At 47.3% G+C, this 20,007-nt stretch overlaps 1 protein-coding gene across 2 annotated transcripts; it reads left to right on the top strand.

Annotated features, from left to right (window-relative positions):
- Positions 1 to 11,821: 11,821 nt before the first annotated feature.
- Slc51b (SLC51 subunit beta) lies at positions 11,822 to 20,007 on the top strand. Of its 2 annotated transcripts, none has more exons than XM_048423820.3 (4): positions 11,822 to 12,159; positions 17,289 to 17,409; positions 18,640 to 18,730; positions 19,648 to 20,007. In XM_048423820.3, the coding sequence occupies exons 2-4, from the start codon at positions 17,319 to 17,321 to the stop codon at positions 19,853 to 19,855; spliced, it is 390 nt and encodes a 129-aa protein (XP_048279777.2). In that variant the 5' UTR covers positions 11,822 to 12,159; positions 17,289 to 17,318; the 3' UTR covers positions 19,856 to 20,007. The 2 variants fall into 2 exon arrangements, with proteins under 2 accessions (XP_048279777.2, XP_085545369.2); XM_085689243.2 differs by lacking the exon at positions 11,822 to 12,159 and adding an exon at positions 16,973 to 17,104.

Here is a 20,007-nt window from a genome sequence, read left to right as displayed (position 1 = left end):
TCATCTGAGAACAAATCACATGTGTTTTAGACGATGAACAGCACACCATCGTCTTCTCAGCCGCCACAACTAATAGTTATGATGGTCTACTTTACGTATTTTAAGTCCATTATTTCAGCAAATCCTGACATGAACCATTCAAGGAGGCTATTATGTCACCCTTTGTACCTGAAGAGCCTCTGACACCCGGTGAAGTTAAGGACTTGCCTGTAAGGTCCACAGAGCTGGATGATGATAGAGTTGGAGTGGGGCAGGGTCTTGTCCTTATAGCTCCAAAGCCGTGATCCTAATCATTTGACCTGAACAAAATCTTATGTATTAAACAACCCAGGACTCTCACTTACACCCAAGGAAACTGAGACTTAGCTGCTTGTCCAAAGTCACTTCACGAGTCTAAGGCTCCTTAGAGAGTCGCATACCTTGCACGTGGGTACCCTCATTACAGTGGGATGCTGTAAGGCAGATTCGAGGGAAAGTGAGCAGTGGACGTTGTCTGCAGAAGACCTCTGAAGACTATTAGTGTTTAGATAACAGTGAGCTCCTTAGCGTGGGGCACACACACCTGGGAACCGGCTCTGATGACAGGGTGGCACCACCAGATTCTGCCTCGTCTTATTCCTATCACACAGCCTGGAAGCCTGTGACCCTGGACAAGTCCATTTCTTTGAACAACCCTGCTTCTGTGCCTTGGAACAAGCCATCCATCTTACATCACCCTCTTACATCTCTTTCCCTCTTAATGGTGTCCATCTCAGAGCCAAACTGAGACTTTCAGAGCTCATAGATTCAATGTTTTTCCTCCATGTGCCCCTTGAAACTGTGAGGGACTTCATTGAGCATAATCAAGGAAACTTGTCTAATGTGTGCCTAGAGAGTAGAAAATTCACCTTGGGCTAACCAGAAAAGACAGGCAAAGATTATGATCCTGCTAGCCTGCTCGTCTGATCCTATGAGAAAAATAAGATGAGTTCCCAAGCCCAATATTCCCCTAACCAAGTTAATTTCAGAATCCTAACTTAGGGGAAGTGGGATAGACTTTAACAATCAAGGCACTGCCTTCTGAAAACTAACTGAAGTGTGACCTGCTGAGACAGGGAGATGGCTCAGTGGCTAAGATGCTTGCTGCTCTTGCTAGAGGACCTGAGTTTGTTTCCCAGCAAAGCTATCTCCCCCTCTAGGAGGTCAACTGCCCTCTTCTGGCCTCTTCTGGCACTGCCTTCACATGCGCACACACATATCACTAAAAAATAAATCCTTCAAACATGGGGCTGGAGAGATGGATCAGCAGTTAAGAGCACTGGGTGCTCTTACAAAGGACTCATGTTCAAATCTTCACACCCACATGGCAACTCACAATCGCCTATAACTCCAGTCCTGGGACGTCCTCTACTGGCCTCAGCGGCATTAAAAGTACGTGGTACACAGACAGGTGCAAGCCTGACTTACGGGACATTTAATTTTCAGCAGCTCAAGTTCTTCCATGTGGCTGTGCCCCAACGCTGTCCCTAGCCACTCAGCACCCTCTGCCCACCACACCCTAGCTGTTTAGCACACAGGCTAGCGCGAATCCTTCCTTTGCAGCCTCCTGCTAGCGGCATCTTTCTATCTTTGCTCACTTGTTTGAGACAGTTTTCCATGCTGGCCAAGACCTTGGAATCCTTACGTAGTAAATGTCTTTTAAGAATAAAAAAGCATGATATGAGGGCTGGAGAGATGGCTCAGCGGTTAAGAGCACTGCCTTCTCTTCCAAAGGTCCTGAGTTCAATTCCCAGCAACCACATGGTGGCTCACAACCATCTGAAATGAGATCTGATGCCCTCTTCTGGCCTGCAGGCAGACACACAGACAAGAATACTGTATACAGTATTGTATTGTATATGTAATATATAATACATTATAATATGTATTAATAATAAATAAATAAATATATATTTTTTAAAAAGCATGATATGAGTGTGAAGACTGGAAGTTTCTCCTGAAAACAAAAATGAAATTTTGTTTTGTTTTGGGTTTTTCATTGGGGGCAGGGGTAGACAGGGTTTCTCTGAGTAACCCTGGCTCTTTCAGAACTCACTCTGTAGACCATGTTGGCTTTGAACTCAGAGACCCACCTGCCTCTGCCTCCCAGGTGCTGGGATGAAAGGTGTGTGCCACCCCTGCCATGTTCAAAAAGGAAAATTTTAATGAGATTCTTCATAATGAGTTAGAAGCATAGCGGCTCAGTCCTTCCCCATGCAGATTAACCCCCCACTGAACTTACCTGAAGCACAGATACGAGGTCTCTAGCTGTGAAGGGCAGGGCGGTCTGTGTGATAAATCGTCGTGCGTGTGTATCCTCTGGGCATTGCTGACTGTGAGACCAGAGTAGCTATGATTGCCCACTGGAGGCCTTCACCTGAAACATTCCCTGTAGAACCAGGGAGACCCCCCACCCCATCTAAGGATACAAAGTGGTGGTCAACAGTGGCTGTTGAGGGACTGTTCCTCATGGTATAACGGTCCGTAAGTCGCCCATGCTCCTGTAAGTCTCCTAAGTAAAGTCACGGGTCCGCCATTCTAGACTGGGATGGAGTGATTTCTATGGTCTGTGGTTGGTGCCCTATCTGAGATAAACAGGCATTTGTCTCCCCTGGAAAAATCACACGGCATTAAGATATCAATAAAGCACAACTGGAAGCTAGACTGTGGGCTTCTGGTCAATGCTTTGGTTTTCAGAAACTTCTTCTTTTGCACTTGTGTCAGGCTGAATCAGTGAACTATTCCGGATCTGTCTGGATGACAAAGCGCCAGCAGTGCCTCTGGAATGTGGAAGTGGCTCAGCCTCCCTCTAAAGCATCCTTCCCTGTTCCCACCATCTTACACTGCTGCTGTGTCTGATTTCTGTAGGACAAGAAGACCTGCCATAGGATAAATGTGTACACCCATGCTTGCATACAATAACATATAATTAACCATTCGGTGATGGGTCAAATAGAGCAGCTGTCAGAGCCCTGGGACAGGAAGCAGGAACAAGATCTTTTACCTTCATCATGGGAAGCAATGCTCCCCGGGACCAGAGGAAATGTCTTCTATACACAAACAGCAGTCCAGTATCAGGGGCACAAATGAACCCGTGTTGCCCATTGAAACTTTTGGGAGGCACTTCTTATACTGTTACCGTCCCTTCTAGATTGTTGTTGCACCATAATTCCACAAGGGGGCGCTACTCACCAACCTTTCCACTTGTGGCGGTGGCCAGTTCACTGGCTCTCAGTACTGACAATGATTCTTACTGCCTGTGGACCCTCAGAAGATGTGACTCTACTCTGTCTGGCTGCTCACTTTATTAGTGAGTGGGTCACAAATGATAAGAAGCATCACATTCTTGAAAGGAATTGATTTGTTTCCCAACTCCACTCCGAGGAAAGGTTTTACTATGCTAATAACTATCTATTGCTAACACAGGAGAGAGCTACTCACCGCCCCAGAGAAATCAGGAGGTTTGCAGATTCCAGAAGCTCATATTTTGACTGGTCTAGAGAGTGCCAAACACAGACTCACAAACTGCATGAAAGAGTTACCCCCAGGCCCAGGCATCGTGGATCTATTTGGAAACTCTTCCTAAAATGGAAGCTGAGCTAAAGGAATAATGCCAGTGTGGAGCCAGGGCTCCTGCAGGCGCGAGCTTTGTCCACCTCTGGCTTCCCTTTGGCTTTCGGCTTCTTTTTTGTTTTGTTTTTTTTTTTTTTATGTAAAAAGTGATGAGCTAGGTAAGAGACCCAAGACAGATCTTTGATTCCTTGCGTGAAGGCCAGAGGTCATGGCTGCAGGGGTTCACCTTGTTTTCTGAGAGTCTCTCCCTGGCCTGCAGTTCCTCAAGCAGCCTGAGGTGGCCATCAGTCCCAGCGACCTGTCTGTCTCCACATCCCTAGTCCAGGTATTAAAAGCATGTGCTACCATGCCTGGCTCTTCCCAGACCAAACTCCAAACTCCGGGTTCTGGGGAACCGTGTTTGTGTGTGATGGGTGTTTTACCAGCTGAGCAAGCTCGCCAAACCAGGACAGAACTTTACTGCTTTTTTTTTTTTAATGTATGATTTAGTTTGCATTTTTCTTCTGGAGAGAAATTATGATGCCTGATAAAAGTGCTTACACGTTTTCTGATAACCTTTGAGAGTTAAACTCCGTCTCCTCCTGACTCCGTCTCCTGAGCTTGGATTACACACACACACACACACACACACACACACACACACACACACAACTCTGCCTGGCATCAAGTGTCCATGCTGAGGCCAACTGCATACTACACAGGGCCCCTCGAAGAATGTGCACGGCTTAACTCACAGAGCACGTCTGACAGGTATTTGGTGTTCAAGTATGGCATTGTGCACGTCATCTTAAAATTGAACTAGTCGGAGTGGTAGTATTCAGGCATCTCACTGGCCTGCCCTAGGGGCCTGACAGGATACGCTCCTCAGCGGCGGCCGCTAAGAGCGCCCCCTGTGCATATTTGCTAAGTTCCATTATAAAAGGAACCTCCCATCTCCCTCTCTCTCCCTCTCTCTCCCTCTCCCTCCCTCTCCCTCTCTCCTCTCTCCCTCTATCTCTCTTTCTCTTCCAGCACTCTTGTCCCTAGGGACTGGTCTCTGCCCCCATCTCTCCCCTTCTCTCTCTTCTTCCAATAAACCTCCCATGTGAACCCTGTTGTATGACTTGACTCCCTTCCTGCAGGTGTTTAAATAAATTATAACATTGATACCCCAAGACTCAGTAGGTTCTCCTGGCTCTTCCTCCTGTCCGCTGAGTTACGCTGAGACCCTGGAACCCTGGAACCCAGTCCACATACAACAGTCTCACTTCTTCAACTAACGGATCACTGGGCCCCTCTATCCAACACTGGCATGATTGGTGAGCCCCCACTTCTCCACCTCTGACAATTTCCCACGAATGAGGACTCCTATCTCGAGCATGGTTTCTTGTTATTTGGCCCCACTAAGCTCTGGTACCAGGCAACCACAGCTCTCTCGGGCTTGGAGCCCTTGCCCCTGTTCTTTGGGTGATGACCCTCTGGCCAGCTTGTACCTTCTCAAACAACCGTTTCTGAATTCCTGGGCTGCTAGGAATTGCAGACCTTTGTGTCTCACTTACCTGCTTCACTCATAGGAGCTTCAGCATCATCTATACCGCCAACATCTGCATTCAGTACCTGATTTAAGGGCTTCTAAATCCGTCTACCTTTGCGATCCAAACTGACCCAAAAACCCCTTAGACGTCAATCCAGATGGCTGTTTCCTAGCACTCTATATTCCGATATTTTATGGGGCCTTTGCAACATTCTGCCAGATGAAAGGAGGCTTTACCCTTCGTCCTTTCCCTCTTCTCCCCCTCCCCCACAAACCTCTTACACTCTGTTGCGTGTGGCAGGACCCATCAAAGGGTAATCACTTCATGCTGGGACCCACCGAACCTGCTCCAGCCTCAACAGAACCTTTTTCTTCCACCTGCAAAAATTCTGCTTTCTTGTTCACTGATGGCTTCGCCTTCCATTCAGTACTGGCAATCGAGTCTCTGGTGGGCTTACCCGCCTCTGACCTCAGATTCCCCGCCTCTGACCTCAGATTCCCCGGATGTGAGGCTTCCTTTCTTGAGCTCGGTGCTCTCTTCGCCTTCTGATTTTTCTCAAAGTCCTGGTATCAGGCGACTGCTGACTCTCTCGGGCTCAGAGGTCTTGGCTTCTGTTCTTGTGTGACCACGTATTGAACAATTTGTGCCACTTAATCTGATCCTCCCTAGATCCTTGGATCTGCCTCATCCTTGCTCCCATCGGGATGTCTTTTGGAGACCCACTGGCCATTCCTTTCAAATCAAATCTAGCTCCTTGGTATTCCCTGGACCAGATAGATAGCCAGGAAACCGAGAAAGAATTTTCCATTTTCTTTCTTGTTCATTGTTCTAAATCCTGCTTAACAACCACACCCCACTTCATCAATTTCTTCTCTATATATCTTCAATGTTACATTCAAAAATCTCTGATCAAACAACTTGTCAGCTATTGTTACAGGACTAGCAACTGTTAGCCACAGAGCTGGAGGTGCCAGACTACCAAAATGTCTGGGTGGTGAGAAACAATGGCATCCCAGAGGTATCCATGTCCCTCAGATTCAGAAAAGAGATTCACAGAACAGATCCTTGGCTAGTCCTTTATTTAAAAGGGACTAACTTTACAATGACAGGATTCCCAGAGCTCGGCCTGGTGCTTGGCTGTGGATCTCACATTTGGTTTCATCTGTTACTGAATGAAGGCTCTATGATGGTAGTTGGGGTATTCACCAATCTGATTACAGGGGAAGGCCAATTTGGAGCCCTCTCCACTCTTGGTAGGACTCTATCTGGGGTCATCCTTGCAGGTTCTTGGGAATTTCTCTAGCACCAGGTTTCTCCTCAACTCCACAGTGGCTCCCTCTATCAAGATTTCTTTTTTATTGCTTTCTCACTCCACTCCTCTCCCCTCCTCGACTATCCCGTTCCTTCATGCTCTCATCTCCTATCCCCTCCCCTCTGCCACCCCCATTTGACCCCGGTTTACCCAGGAGATCTCATCTAATTCCCCTTCCAAGGGCAATCCATGCATCCCTTTTAGGGTCTTCCTTGTCACCTAGCTTCTCCGGAGCTGTGGATTGTAGTCTGGCTATCTTTTGCTTTACGTCTAATATCCGCTTGAAGGTCATAGTCTTAACATTAATCAGTGGAATTCGGATGGGTTAGCAGTCTGGCAGAGTACTACCACTCTGCGAGCCCTCTACCTTTTCTGCAATGTGGATTTTGGTACAGATTACCAAGAGTGGGAATGCTAATGTGCCTAATATGTATCTTTCCACAGACTCAAAAGAATTCTTCTAAGCTCCAGGGAGGCGACTTGGCTCCACCTCAAACAACACTTTGCCAGGTACAAGCTGCACCTGATAAGGTTCCACAGAGGCTGGGCAGTGAAGTGAAACAGCCAGATACCCCAGGTCGTGGTCAGCACCCCAACTTTTTCAGGTCCCCCAAAGAAGAACGATGCCCCCAGGTCAGCAGAAAGCAGTTTCAAGAGCACGATGTCCTCAACCCCACCTCACTTGCTGCCCCTTCCTAACTCCTCACCTTTTTCTAGTAAGCAAAAGGAAGGAATGTTAGTATTCAGACATCAGCTCTGGCCTGACCTTGAGGTCCTGACAGGATGTGTCCTCAACTGTAGCCACTGAAGTGCCTCCCCATACACACATTTGCTACTTCCCTTATAAAAGGTGGGCCTTATCTACCTCCTGTCTCTCTCTATCTCTCACTTTCTCTTTCTTTCACCATTCTTGTCCCTAGGGACTGGTCTCTGTCCCCCCTCTCGGCCCTCTTTTCCCTTTTCTGCCCCTTCTCTCTGCTCTTCCGAAAAACCTCCCACGTGGGCCCTGCTGTATGGCTTGACCCTCTCATGGGCTGTTTCAAATAAATTATAACACAGAGTGTGCTGTGTCTTGCAATGATTAAACTTCCAGGACAGTGGAGGGCTACACAGAAGGCTATTAGACTTTGAGTTTATTTTACTTTTGGACTCTGATTCTTTCAGGAGCTGAAGAAGCTATTTAGTTACACTATAACCAGCACCAAGGAGCCACAGCAATAAAATAAATGAGGATGACAAATTGAGGTCAATGACACAGAAAGTCCCCAACACTTTAGATAAGAGCAGGTCTTTTGTAGGAAAGTAGTTACTTTGTTGCATTATCTCATACACTTAAACAGCCCAAACTTCCCACACTGAAGAGGGTCTGAAATGTCCCCAGCAAAACAAGCATCTCCTAGAAAAGCATCCATTCACCAAGATCATTTTACTTCTGCCTGGGGACCTGTGACAGCCCTCCACTGCCCTTCGTGTGTAGAGCTCAAGTCAGGGCCTCTAAACAATGCCTATAGATTCAGTTAACCCCCTCCTCCTTTCTAAATCTCACAAGTTCCCGTGTTTCTTTTTCTGTCTTTAACATGAAAATTAGTCCCTCAAAGAAGTATGGCAGGGTGTACATTTTTGAGGGTTTGTTTGTTTGGTTGGTTGGTTGGTTTTTGTTTTGTTTGTTTGTTTGTTTTCAAGACAGGGTTTCTCTGTAGCTTTGGAGCCTGTCCTGGAACTAGCTCTTACTGTAGATCAGGCTGGCCTTGAACTCACAGAGATCTGCCTGCCTCTGCCTCCCGAGTGCTGGGATTAAAGGCATGCATCACCACCGCCTGGCTTTTTGTTTGTTTTAAGACAGGGTCTCCCTGTGTATTCCTGTCTGTCTGGGAACTGGCTATGTAGATCAGGTGGGACTCAAACTCAGATATCCTCTAGTGTCCACCTCCCAAGAGCTGGGACTAAAGGCATACACCACCGAACCTGCTCCAGCCTCAACAGAACCTTTTTCTTCCACCTGCCAAAATTCTGCTTTCTTGTTCACTGGTGGCTTCGCCTTCCATTCAGTACTGGCAATCGGGTCTCTGGTGGGCTTACCTGCCTCTGACCTCAGATTCCCCGGATGTGCTTACTAGGTAGTCCCAGCTGTCCTGAAATTTTTTTCTATAGACCAGGCTGATCTAAAATTTGTAATGAGCCTTTCTCTTGTCCTTTGCCTCCCAAGCACTGGGTTTACAGGAGCGTGGGGCCACAGGAGCAGTTTGTGGGTGGACGTCCCAAGTTGACCGCTGGTCCGGCATGAGAGAAGGTGAAGGCCAACTCCTACAGGTTCTCAAACTACCATGAAGGTCTTCTGACCTCCACATGGGCACCACCGTGCATGGGCCCACACACACACATACATGCACACAATAAATAAATGTAGTTTTCTAAAAAGCTGAGGGGTTGACATTTTCTTACAAAAACGTGATTCACAGCTGGGAATGTAGCTCTGTCAGTAAAGTGTTTTCTTGGCATGCAGAGCCCTAGGCTCAGTCCCCAGCATGGCAGCCCTGTCTGTAATCTTGGCACTTGGGAGGCGGAGGCAAGGGGGATCAGGACAGTCAGCCTCAGATACATTGTGAGTTTGAGACCAGCCTGGACTACATGAGGCTTTGTCTTCAAACAACAAACAACAACTACTCTACCCCCAAAACAACAAAGCAAACATCTCATAGTTTATAAAAAAAAATTCTGTGAGAGAATCATAGATTGGTATGCAACAAGAAAGAATGAACGATTCGTGTCCCAGAGCCTCATGGGATGGCAGTCATGGGAAAGGGCACAGCAGGAAGAGCTGAATGTAGATGTGGGCACGGTTTATCTGTGTCCTGGCAGTCATTCCCAAATAACTACTCGGTGAGTTATTATCATAAATGCTTGGCCGGTAGCTTAGGTTTGTCTTCAGTCAGCTCTTATAACTTAAATTAATCCATTTCTATTAATCTATGTGCTTCCCCGAGGCTCGTTTACCTCATCCATGAACTTCTCATGTTGCTTCTTTGGAATCTGGCTCCCGACTCCCTAGATTCCATCCTTCTTCTTCCCAGCATTCTCTCTGCCTCCAAAATCCTGCCTCACTATTGGTCAATCAGCTTTTTATAAAAAAAAATTTATTTATTATTACACAATGTTCGGTCTGCATGCCAGAAGAGGGAGCCAGATCAAATTACAGATGGCTGTGAGCCACCATGTGGTTGCTGGGAATTGAACTCAGGACCTCTGGAAGAGCAGCCAGTGCTCTTAACCTCTGAGCCATCTCTCCAGTCCCAGGTCAATCAGCTTTTTATCAACAATGAGAGTAACACATTTTCTTTTTCTTTTTTCCTTCCTTCCTTCCTTCCTTCTTTCCTTCCTTCCTTCCTTCTTTTTTTCTTTTTTTTTTTCCTGAGACAGGGTTTCTCTGTAGCTTTGGATTCTGTCCTGGCACTCACTCTGTAGACCAGGCTGGCCTTGAACTCACAGAGATCTGCCTGCCTCTGCCTCCTGAGTGCTGGGATTAAAGACGTGTGCCACTAACGCGCCCGCCCAACTGAGAGCAACACATTTTCACAGTGTACAAAAAGATTATTCTAGAACAACTAGCATTATAAAGAAAAGGAATCCAGCAGAAGGGGCAGATCTGCTGCAGGGCAGGCAGGCTCTGCTTCAAGGGCACACCTGCCAGATCATTGTAGTACCCTGCAAGATAAAGAGGGGGGGATTGTGGGATCACATGGGAGCATCTGGCCAGCATACAGCCTCTCACTCCTGGAGACTTGATGGGTTTGACCCTTGAGCTGGCCATCTGAGCTAACCTCTCAGCTGGAACAATTGGTACAAAACATAGAATTCACAGGCCTAGGTATGTTCACACCAACTAAGCGATCGGTCTCTTTCCCTAAGAGTGTGGGCTTGGGTCTCCCATAGCCTGGCCCAACTTCCTGGTGATGACCAACCTGAGGTAATGAGGCTCTCTGGAGAGAAGCAGGGAGAGAACAGAGAAGAAAATGGCTAAGGATCTTTGAACCTTGCTTCCAGTCATCCCTGGGGCCAGCTCCACCCTGCCTTTCCTAGTAATATGAACCAATAAATTCCTTGTTCAGTGTTGAGCTCCTCTTTCTCAGACCTCTGCTCTCGGAGTCCTTCCTTTCTGTTACAAGCCCCGAATCTTCTCTACTTCTCATTGACTCCACTGTCACCAGCGGTCCTCTGACTCCCTTCTGCTTCCTGTTACCGTTGTCTACTCAGCAGGATAAATCGTCTTAGACAAATGCCAATGGGATCATGTCACTTCTCTGCCTGAAATGTCCCATGTGGTCCTCTGACTGGACTTCTCACAATTTCTCCTTATCACAGGCTCCCTCTTCTCTGGCTACCTTCCTGTTTCTCAAACTCTTTAAGCTCCTGGTTTCCTCACTATCCTGGAATCCACTTTCTCAGAAATTTGCGTGATTAGCTCATTTTCTTTAACATAGTGATTTAACTGTAGCTCCCCACACCCTATCTCTTTATTCTTGCTTATTACTTTAATCTCTATACTTATTTATTTATTTAGAGAGAGTGTGTGTGTGTGTGCACACGCGTGTATGAGTGTGTGTACATGCATGTCATAGCACTTGTGTATTGGTGAGAGGACAGTTTGTAGGAATTGGTTCTTACCTTATACCGTGTAGATCTTAAAGATCAAACTCAGATTATCAGTCTTGGCAGCAAAGCACCTTTTACCCACAGAGCTATTGCACCAGCCCATCTTTTTATTTGGTTTTAATTACTATGTGAGTTTGCAATTAGGACATTTGTGAGTGTGGGAACATCGGTGACACAAAACACATGTGGAGCCAGGGGCAGCTTTTAGGAGTTGGTTCTTTCCTTCCCCGTGTTGGTTCTGAGGACAGCACTCAGATCATGATGGCTGTGCCTGTCCATCTCCCTGGGCAGTTTGTGCCCTGGGCCGACAGCATCTTCCCCTGCCATGGTCTATCCACACAGTCAGTAATCAGTTACTGAATGAATGCATTATAAAACACAGGGTGTGGCAGTCGATACAGCTCAAAGATCTGCTGGGTCCCTTCCTCTATACCACACTGCCATCCACACGCTTCCCGCTAAAGTCAGAGAGGCTCCTGAACTTAGCACTCACCATACTCAGCCTGCTTCCACATGTCCACACTGGCAACTGTCAGAATTGACTAGGTCTGTCCTGATGTGGGGGCACCTCACTCTTGGCCTGCTTCCTCCTCTGTGGATCCCTGACCACACAATCTCCCAAGCCCTGGCTTCCAGGGTCTGACTTTCAGTTCATATGATGACCTTTGCTATGAGAAAGCGCTGGCTGTAAAAGGAAGGAGCCTTGACTCCTTCTTCTGTGGTTAACGATTGATAATAATTAAGAGTCAGGGGACTGAAGCGGGCACACTCCATAACGACAGATCATACTGGGCTCCTGGTGCTTGTGAGCCAAGTGGAGTCAGTTTGTCACCGGAGGTCATGCATTCAAGAGGTCATTCACCCTGGAATGGCAGCAAAGGCATCAGGCCTGGGCGTGTGCTAAGGGCAGAGCTACCAAATGGGCCCCTGCTGATGTGAACTCTGGAGGTGGATTGTCTCACTACAACTGGACATTCCCGGAGAGAGTTCCCGTGCAAAGACTGTCCCAGATTCCTGAGAAGAAGAAGAGGAAAAGCCAGAAACCAAGGCCACCACCACCCAGCCTGAGGTCCCAAGAATTCCAGATCCAGGGTAAGTTATCTCAGTCTGCTGTGGGGATGGGTGGCCCAAGGTCTGCGGCAGGAACCACAGCAATGGGTAAGCTCTGTTTAAAATGAAAGGATGAGAGACAAGAGCCAAAGGAACGTGGTACCTCACTGCAATGTGATGTCCTGGGCAGGATCGTGAACAGGACAAGGACACTGGGAAAACTAAGTGACATCCACAGGAAGCATGGAGATTAATTTAATAATGATATAGTCTGTGCCAGGTACCATGAGAGTAACTAAACTTTGCTGTTTCTGAGAAATTGAGTTTTACCTTTTTTTTTTTTTTTTTTTTTTTTGGTGTTTCAAGACAGTGTATCTGTAGCTTTGGAACCTGTCCTGGAACTAGCTCTGTGTAGACCAGGCTGGCCTCGAGCTCACAGAGATCCGCCTGTCTCTGCCTTCTGAGTGCTGGTGCACTACCACCACCCGGCCGAGTTTTACTTTTTAAAGCACTATTTTATGTTTATGAGTATTTTACCTACACATATGTCTGTGCAGCATGCATGGACAGTGTCCTCAGAAGCCAGAAGCCCAGTGTTCAATCCTGGAACTGGAGTTACAGATGGTTGTGAGCTGTCCTGTAGGTCCTGGAAATCCAACCCCGGTCCTCTGCAAAAACAACACATGCTCTTAACTGCTGAACCATCGCTTCAGCTCCCTCCACACACACACTTTGAATGGATTGTGCTGCATAGCTTCAGTTTCCCTCAGATGGGATAGCTTCGCAGTTTTGCTCTGATGGGATAGCTTTGCACTTTCGCTCAGATGGGATAGCTTCGCAGTTTTGCTCTGATGGGATAGTTCTACAATTTGGCTCCGATGGCTGTGGAACCTGGAGAAGCTGTTGCTGCCGTTGATACATTCCATATTACTGTTACTGCTTTCTCCACCCACTCACCCACAAACACACCATTTTCAGTTTTTGAAGCTCTGGTTGTGCTGTCAACGACAGAAGCAAAGGACCTTGGTTTACTATGCTGAGTTGACAGTGTACAGAGAGTGACAGCCGCAATGGTCTACAAACATTAAACTCAGTCCCCTTCCCACCTAGAGAGGATAAGACACTATATTAAACACACACAGCCTTCATACACAGATTTGATCACAGAAGCTAATAGATAACACCCTTTAGATGCTAACGCATGCGGATGGGGGTCACGGCATGACAGAAAGTCTCTTGCTGCTGCGGTATCTCAGAGTGGGAGGCCTTGGGTTTGGAGCCGTCTCACCGCTTCCCATCTCCATCCTTCTCTCCCTCTTCCTCCACCTCTGTTGCTATCCCAATGTCTCCTGGAATTTGTGCTAGGCCAGCACTCAACCACTGAGCTACAGCTCAAACATACACACTTAGTCCATGAATTAAAATCCCAAGTCAGAATTACTCTTTCAGAAAGGTATACAATATGGATCACATTGAAACATGCATATAAGTGTGCAGAATATATGCACATAAAAATGCAGGAGTTGAGATGGTTCGTTGGCTAAGAATCTTGACTGCCCTTCCAAAGGACAGGAGTCTGATTCCCAGCCCCATGTGGGTAGCTCACAACTACCTGTAACTCCAGTTCCAAGGGATCCAGCATTCTTCTGACCTCTGTGGGTACCAGGCACGAAAGTGGTACAGACACACATGCAGGCAAAACACCCATATACATAAGATCAATAAAGCTGGAAAATGTAGGTATTATAGGTCAGTGGTAGAGTTCTTACTCACCTAGCATGTGTAAGTCCCTTGGTTTGATCTCCAGCAACACACACAGGAATTACACACCTTGTTTTTATGAATGAGTGGCATACTCTAAAGAAATCTAATATGCACAGAAGTTTTCAAAGTCAGTGTCACATGCATGTGTCTAGGCTCTATCACAGTCCCCAGAAGAAGACAGTATTTGCTATCTAGACGCCCCTGTTCTACGGGTGTGGGGAGCAGGGTTAGTCTGATATTATTAATACAGGCACTGCAACTGGCTGGACTGTCTCATTCTCCCCACTGTGGCATTTTGAATAGCCAAAGGGATCCAGATCTCATTGATTAGCCATCTGCTTGACTTTGTCTTTTCTATTACATCCCTAACCAAGGAAGTTGGAAGTAAGCATCTGAGTCCTAAAATGTCTTAAATCTTTACTTTTTTTCTTAAAGATTTATTTTATTTTTAATTGTGTGTATTGTGTGTGTGTGTGTATGCACATGTGCATGTGTGTGCACACACTTGTAGAGGCCAGGAGAGGGTGTTAGATCCTCTGGAACTATAGTACCAGGTAAGTCACACTGATCTAAGTGCTAAGAATTGAACCCAATCCCTTTACAACAGTGGTTCTCAACCTTTCTATCGCTGCAACCCTTTAATACAGTTCCTCATGTTGTGGTGACCTCCAACCAAAGATTATTTTGCTCCTACTTCAGAAATATAATTTTGCTTCTGCTATGAATGGCAATGTAAATATCTGACATGCAACTCCCAAAGGGGTCGAGACTTACAGGTTGAGAACTGATGTTTTACAAGAACAGGACTTGCTTTTAATCCCTGAGTCATCTGTCCAGCTCCCAAAGGGTCTTTCTCCCTCCCCCCACAGTTCGTCCCTTCCTACGCACATGACTGAGTGCCTAAACTTAGCTGAGAAAGCTTAACTCTTGTGTTCATGTCAAAATATTTTCTCCTAGTCTGTCGGTGTTTTTATGTTTTTTTTTTTAAAGAGGACTTAGTGCCAGAGAAAACTCTGGTGTCAGTCTGGTCCTTTTGTTTCCCTTTGGCTGTCTGCCATATGGTTGTTTGAGAAAGTTCCAGGCTGCACATACAGCAGCTGTCTCAGGCAGAGCTTAGAACCCCTGCCCTTGAGACCATGTAAACTCGTTGCCTTTGGTGGCTCTCATGACTTCCCAGGACATGTTTTCATGACAGATCCATTCCACACCCTTCTTCTGTTTTATGTCTTCAATTATTTATTTTTAATTTTGTTTGATTTCTATTCCCCCTCTCTTCCTTTCTCAGAGGCAACTGTCCTATTGTATTTAACACGTCCCTTAAAAGTTGTTCTAGGAAAATACGTTTCCAGTTTTGATAAGTGGTATGGCATGTCCTCCATGAGGACAGTTTTTATTACATTTGTTAGAGATGGGGGGGGGGTGCTCCCATGCCATGACACACACGTAGAGGTCAAAGGACAACTTACGAGAGCTGGTTCTCTTCTTCCACCATGCAGGGCCTGGGGATTGAACTCAGTTTAGCTGTCAGGCTTCGTGGCAAACACCTTTACCAACTGAGCTAGTTTATCCATCCAGACTGAGAATTCTCGCAAGGGTTTTGTCTTCTTGGTTAAGCTAATCTGCCAGGAGTGTTCGGCTCGCAGCCCACAGGCCACACGCAGTTGAGAATAGCTACGAACGTGGTATCACACTAACTTGTAAGCTTACTTAAAACACGAGGTTTTTAAGATTACAAAGCTTTTGTAGATGACAAGAACCTGTAGAGCATTCAGGAGGAGCAGCTGCTGGGCAAGGCCAGAAGTGCTCAGTACAATGGCCACCAGTCACGCGTTACTGAGCACTGAAACGTGGCTAGTGGGCTTCAAGACAAGCTTGCTACAAGCATAAATTTTACACCCATTTTTCAAAGGCCTGGTATCAAAAAAATGTAAAACACCCAAACAATTTTTACATCAATCACATGGAAATAACACTTTAAGTGTATTGTCTTTGCTGAAATACGCTGTCAAAATTAGCCTCACTGTTCCATTAAATACAGGGACAGAAAATCTCGGGTGAAGTAGCAATAAGGCGGTGTATGTATGTGAACATGCGTGTCCGTTTTGAGGAATCTAAGGCTTGGTCTATTACAGCTTCACCTGCTTTATTTCCCAGGGACAGAAACAGGCTCAAACTAAGGGGATGCGATTCAAGTCCTCTGCAAGGCCCCCTCGGCCCTCCAGTGGCACAGCTCACACTGGCCTATGCATCTTTGTCCCTTCCCATGCACACTAAGCATTTTTCATGAAGATTTTCTCCTCTGTGGTTCCTGACCAGGTCCCACCTGCTCCTGAGATCACATTTTTATTTTATCCATATATCTATCTACCATTTAGTTATCATGGACAAAAACCCATAAATCTCACTTCAAAGGAGATAAGAAATGGTTTATCCTAGAGCCAAATATAAGTAGCCATGGCCTAGGAATATAGATCTCAGTTACCCTAAATTCTACACTCCAAATGGTAGAAGTTTCAGGAAGGGTTGTAGTGGGCAGGGGTAGGGGAGTTAGGGATGGAGTCGGGGCAGGGTGGGGTGTCTCAGTATGGAGTCCTGACTGCCCCAGACCTTGTTGTGGAGACCAAGCAGGCCTTGAACTCACAGAGATCCTCCTGCCTCTGCCTCTGAAGGGCCTCATAAAGTTTTATAGTAATAGGACAAAGAAAGTCACAAGTCAAGACACTTTATAAATGTGTCATTGTAAATTGTAAATTGTCAGGTAGTCAGGCAGGCTACAGAAAAGCAGGGAAGTCTCTGCTGTAAGCCTAGCTGCTGTAGAACCACATTCGTAGCCTTCTGGGTGGTGGGAGCTAGGGGTCTGTATGCACATTCCAAAGGATTTACCTGCTAGTCACAAAGATGCTACGTCATACCCAGAGACAGGTAATACCCGGAGACAGGTGATATACAGCCATTGAGGGGGCTAAAGATGGCCCAAGACAACCTGGCTCTGGACTTGTAACTTTCTAACCTTTGAACGTTGAGATTCTAATCGGTGATCAGTTCTGTAAGATAAGCTTCTTTCAAGGTACTCCATTCTACCTGCCTGTCAGTCATTTAGGTAACAGGAAGTCCCTACGTAGCTTATGCTGATCTGGAATGCTTCCCGTTGCCCAGGCCTTGAACTAGCTGTCAGTCCTCCCGACTCGGTCTCCTGAACACCGCCACTGTGTTCACTGCCACGGTCAGTGTCAGTTCAGGCTCTTGCAGCCCTCAAACTGTGGGCTATAGGACGGCCGTTTGGACAAGGAGGGAAGGTGGACTAGGGGCAAGATGAGCTGTCTGCTGTTGCCAGAGTTGTCTGCTCAGAGGCCAGAACCTGAGAGGCCAGGAGGGCAGCCGGGGCTCTAAAACTTATCTGTTCACAGCCCAGAAACATCTCAACCAGGAGCAGGGACATGGACCACAGTGTGGAGGGAGCTGCAGTCAGTCCTGAGGTGCCCCAGGAACTTCTGGAAGAAATGATTTGGGTTTTTCGTGTAGAAGATGGTGAGTGATGGGAGGGGAGGTGGAGCAACTTGGCACTGTCTCCTCTACCCCACCAAGTGGAACAATTTCTTCAAAAGGGAGTGAGGCTAAGCATCTCATCACAGGGGGTTGAGCTGAGCCCCCACCTCCCACACCCACCCACACATTGTATTGAGGTTTGAATTTAGGGATTCCTCGTGTGCTAGGCAGTTGCTTCACCGTTGAGTGCCAAACCCTGCTTTAGTAAGTTCTGAGACAGGATTTCACTAAGCTGCCCAGACTAGACTTCAACTCTGTGGCTCAAGCAGGCCTCGAACTTATGACCATCATGACTGAGCCTCTTGAGTAGCTAGGACTGCAGACCTGGGCTACTGGGCCCAGCTTGCTTCGTTTTTACTGTGCACTGGGAACATATCATACTTTTGGTTGTTGGTTTATTTTCTATGTCCTCTACTAGAATGGACACTCTGTGTGGGTAGAGACTTGTGTTTGGTTCACTGCTGTAACCCCAGTGCTAGGGACCATGCCTAGCACACAGTACAATTGTGATTGATAGCTGAGTAAGTGGCCCCTACCCTGAGAAAGGGCCAGTGGGCTCAACTCAACCCCCTGTGATTACACAGCAAGGTAGCTAAAGTATCAAGGAAAGCCTCATTCTGATGAAGGCTCGCTGTGGGAAAAACCCTTGCAGAAAGGGAAGGAATTCACTGTCAGATCCCTTGGTGGAGGACCCTTCCTGCCAGGGGGAAGTAAAAGCTGTGAGCCTGGAGCCCGCCTCACTTGGAGACAGTCTGACATGTCCTGAGCTCCCACAGCCCAGCCTGCCGCTTCACCAGCTACCCTTGGCGGGCAGTCACTGCATCCAGTTAGATGTCGTACCATTTCCCTCTCCCTCTCCCTCTCTCCTCTTTCTTCCTCCTTCTCATAAAAGTAGTGAAGGTGAAGACCGAAGTTCAAGGTGGCCCACTTCCTCCTCCTTGCCACTCCCACCCCCTTTACCCAGCAAGTATCCAAACTCAGTGCTGTCTCCCCAGTAGGATCAGGGCTGGTCCAGAGCAGAAGCCAATGTCTCCACCCGACCCATTTACCCACTGGTTAGTCGGGCAGTTCCCTCAGAGCAAGGGGTCTTGATGGGGTCTCCATAGCAGGAGACAAAGAATGATCAGAGACGGGCCCAAGCCCAAGCCCCAGCTGTGAGTGGGTCTGTGTGGTACCTGGCCTGAGGATTTATGTCTGTGTGTCCCTCCTCAGCGGCTCCTTGGAATTATTCCATCCTGGTTCTGGCAATCCTGGTGGCAGCGATAAGCATGTTCCTCCTGAGACGGAGCATCCTGGCAAACCGGTGAGGGGTTGGTCTGGAGTGGGTCTCCAGAGGGAGGGGCGGGGCTTCCTTCCTAGATGGCAATCTAAGAAGGAGTCACTTAGGGAAACTGGCTCTTCATTTTTTGCTGCCAGGGACCAAAGCTATTAAACAAACAACCCCACAGCTGCCTCTGATTACAATCCCCTAGCCCTGGCCAGCAATTTGGAATGACTCAGAAGGTGTCACCCTTTAAGTGGTCCTGGCCCCTCTTACCCTGTCAGGAAGGATTTCTCTCAGCAAACTCAACTGAGGGACAAGATGGTTGTCCACAGGGGCAACAGGGAGGCCTGCTCCCCTGTGGACCAGGCAGATTCTCTGGTGCTCAGGTCCATCTGCCGTGGCCTTCAGGAAGTCCAGGAGTTCCTAAATCAAACCAGCTTGGAGAAAGGAGAGATGGTCAAGGATTTGCAGAAAGACTGTCAGGCTAAGGAAGTAGGTAGCAGGAGCTGTGTGCAGGGTTGGGTCTCACGTGCATGACGAACAGCGTGGGCAAGCCTGTTTGGAGAAGCAAGGAGAGTGAGAGATTGAGGGTTAGTTAGGGTTTCTGGCAGCATCTTAGGAATAGGGCATGAACTAAGAATCTGTAGAATCTGTACTAAGTAAGATGACAGTCCTGGGATCAGGATAGTGTGGTTTAGAGAAAAGTCACAGGGCTCAGAATGGGTAGATTTAAATGTACAATGCATGTATGGCACACTTCCTCATCTCTAAGGGGGAAGGGCTGTCAATCAACACTTAGCTCCCAGGTAGCCTTGCAGAGAGATGCTAGATATAAAAGTGGGAGCCGCTCGGCCACCACCACTTCTGTATAGAGGATCTCCTCTCAAGCTCTCTAACTGCTCGGTCCTGACCCAGTCACTCCGCATCCCTGATCAACACTATTTCCTCTCCCCCAGAAACCGCAAGAAGCAGTCACAAGACAAAGAAACACCAGAAACGCTGCACCCAGACGATTCCAGAATGGAAGAAAACCGCAGCCTGAGCCATCTAAAAGAGACACTGATCTCAGAGAAGCCAGACTTGCCCCTGGGGGAAACTGAGCTGAATGAGAAAGATGCAGCCCAGGTCTTCTTTCTACCTGACCCACAGGAACCTGAGAGCTAGGGGGCGCTGAGAAAACACCCTACCCCAGCCAGAACGTGACTGTGGTCTGAACTCAGCTCTGTGGCCCCAAACCCCTCAGGCTGGATGGTAACGTCCAGTCAGCCTAACTTATTTTTAACAGACACAATAAACAAACTACAACCAGACAAAAA

This window comes from Myodes glareolus, chromosome 4, assembly GCF_982192425.1.
Source record: "Myodes glareolus chromosome 4, mMyoGla1.1, whole genome shotgun sequence".
Lineage (NCBI taxonomy): Eukaryota > Metazoa > Chordata > Mammalia > Rodentia > Cricetidae > Myodes > Myodes glareolus.
Note: the sequence above shows the minus strand (reverse complement) of the source record. Positions and strands in the feature narration are given on the sequence as shown.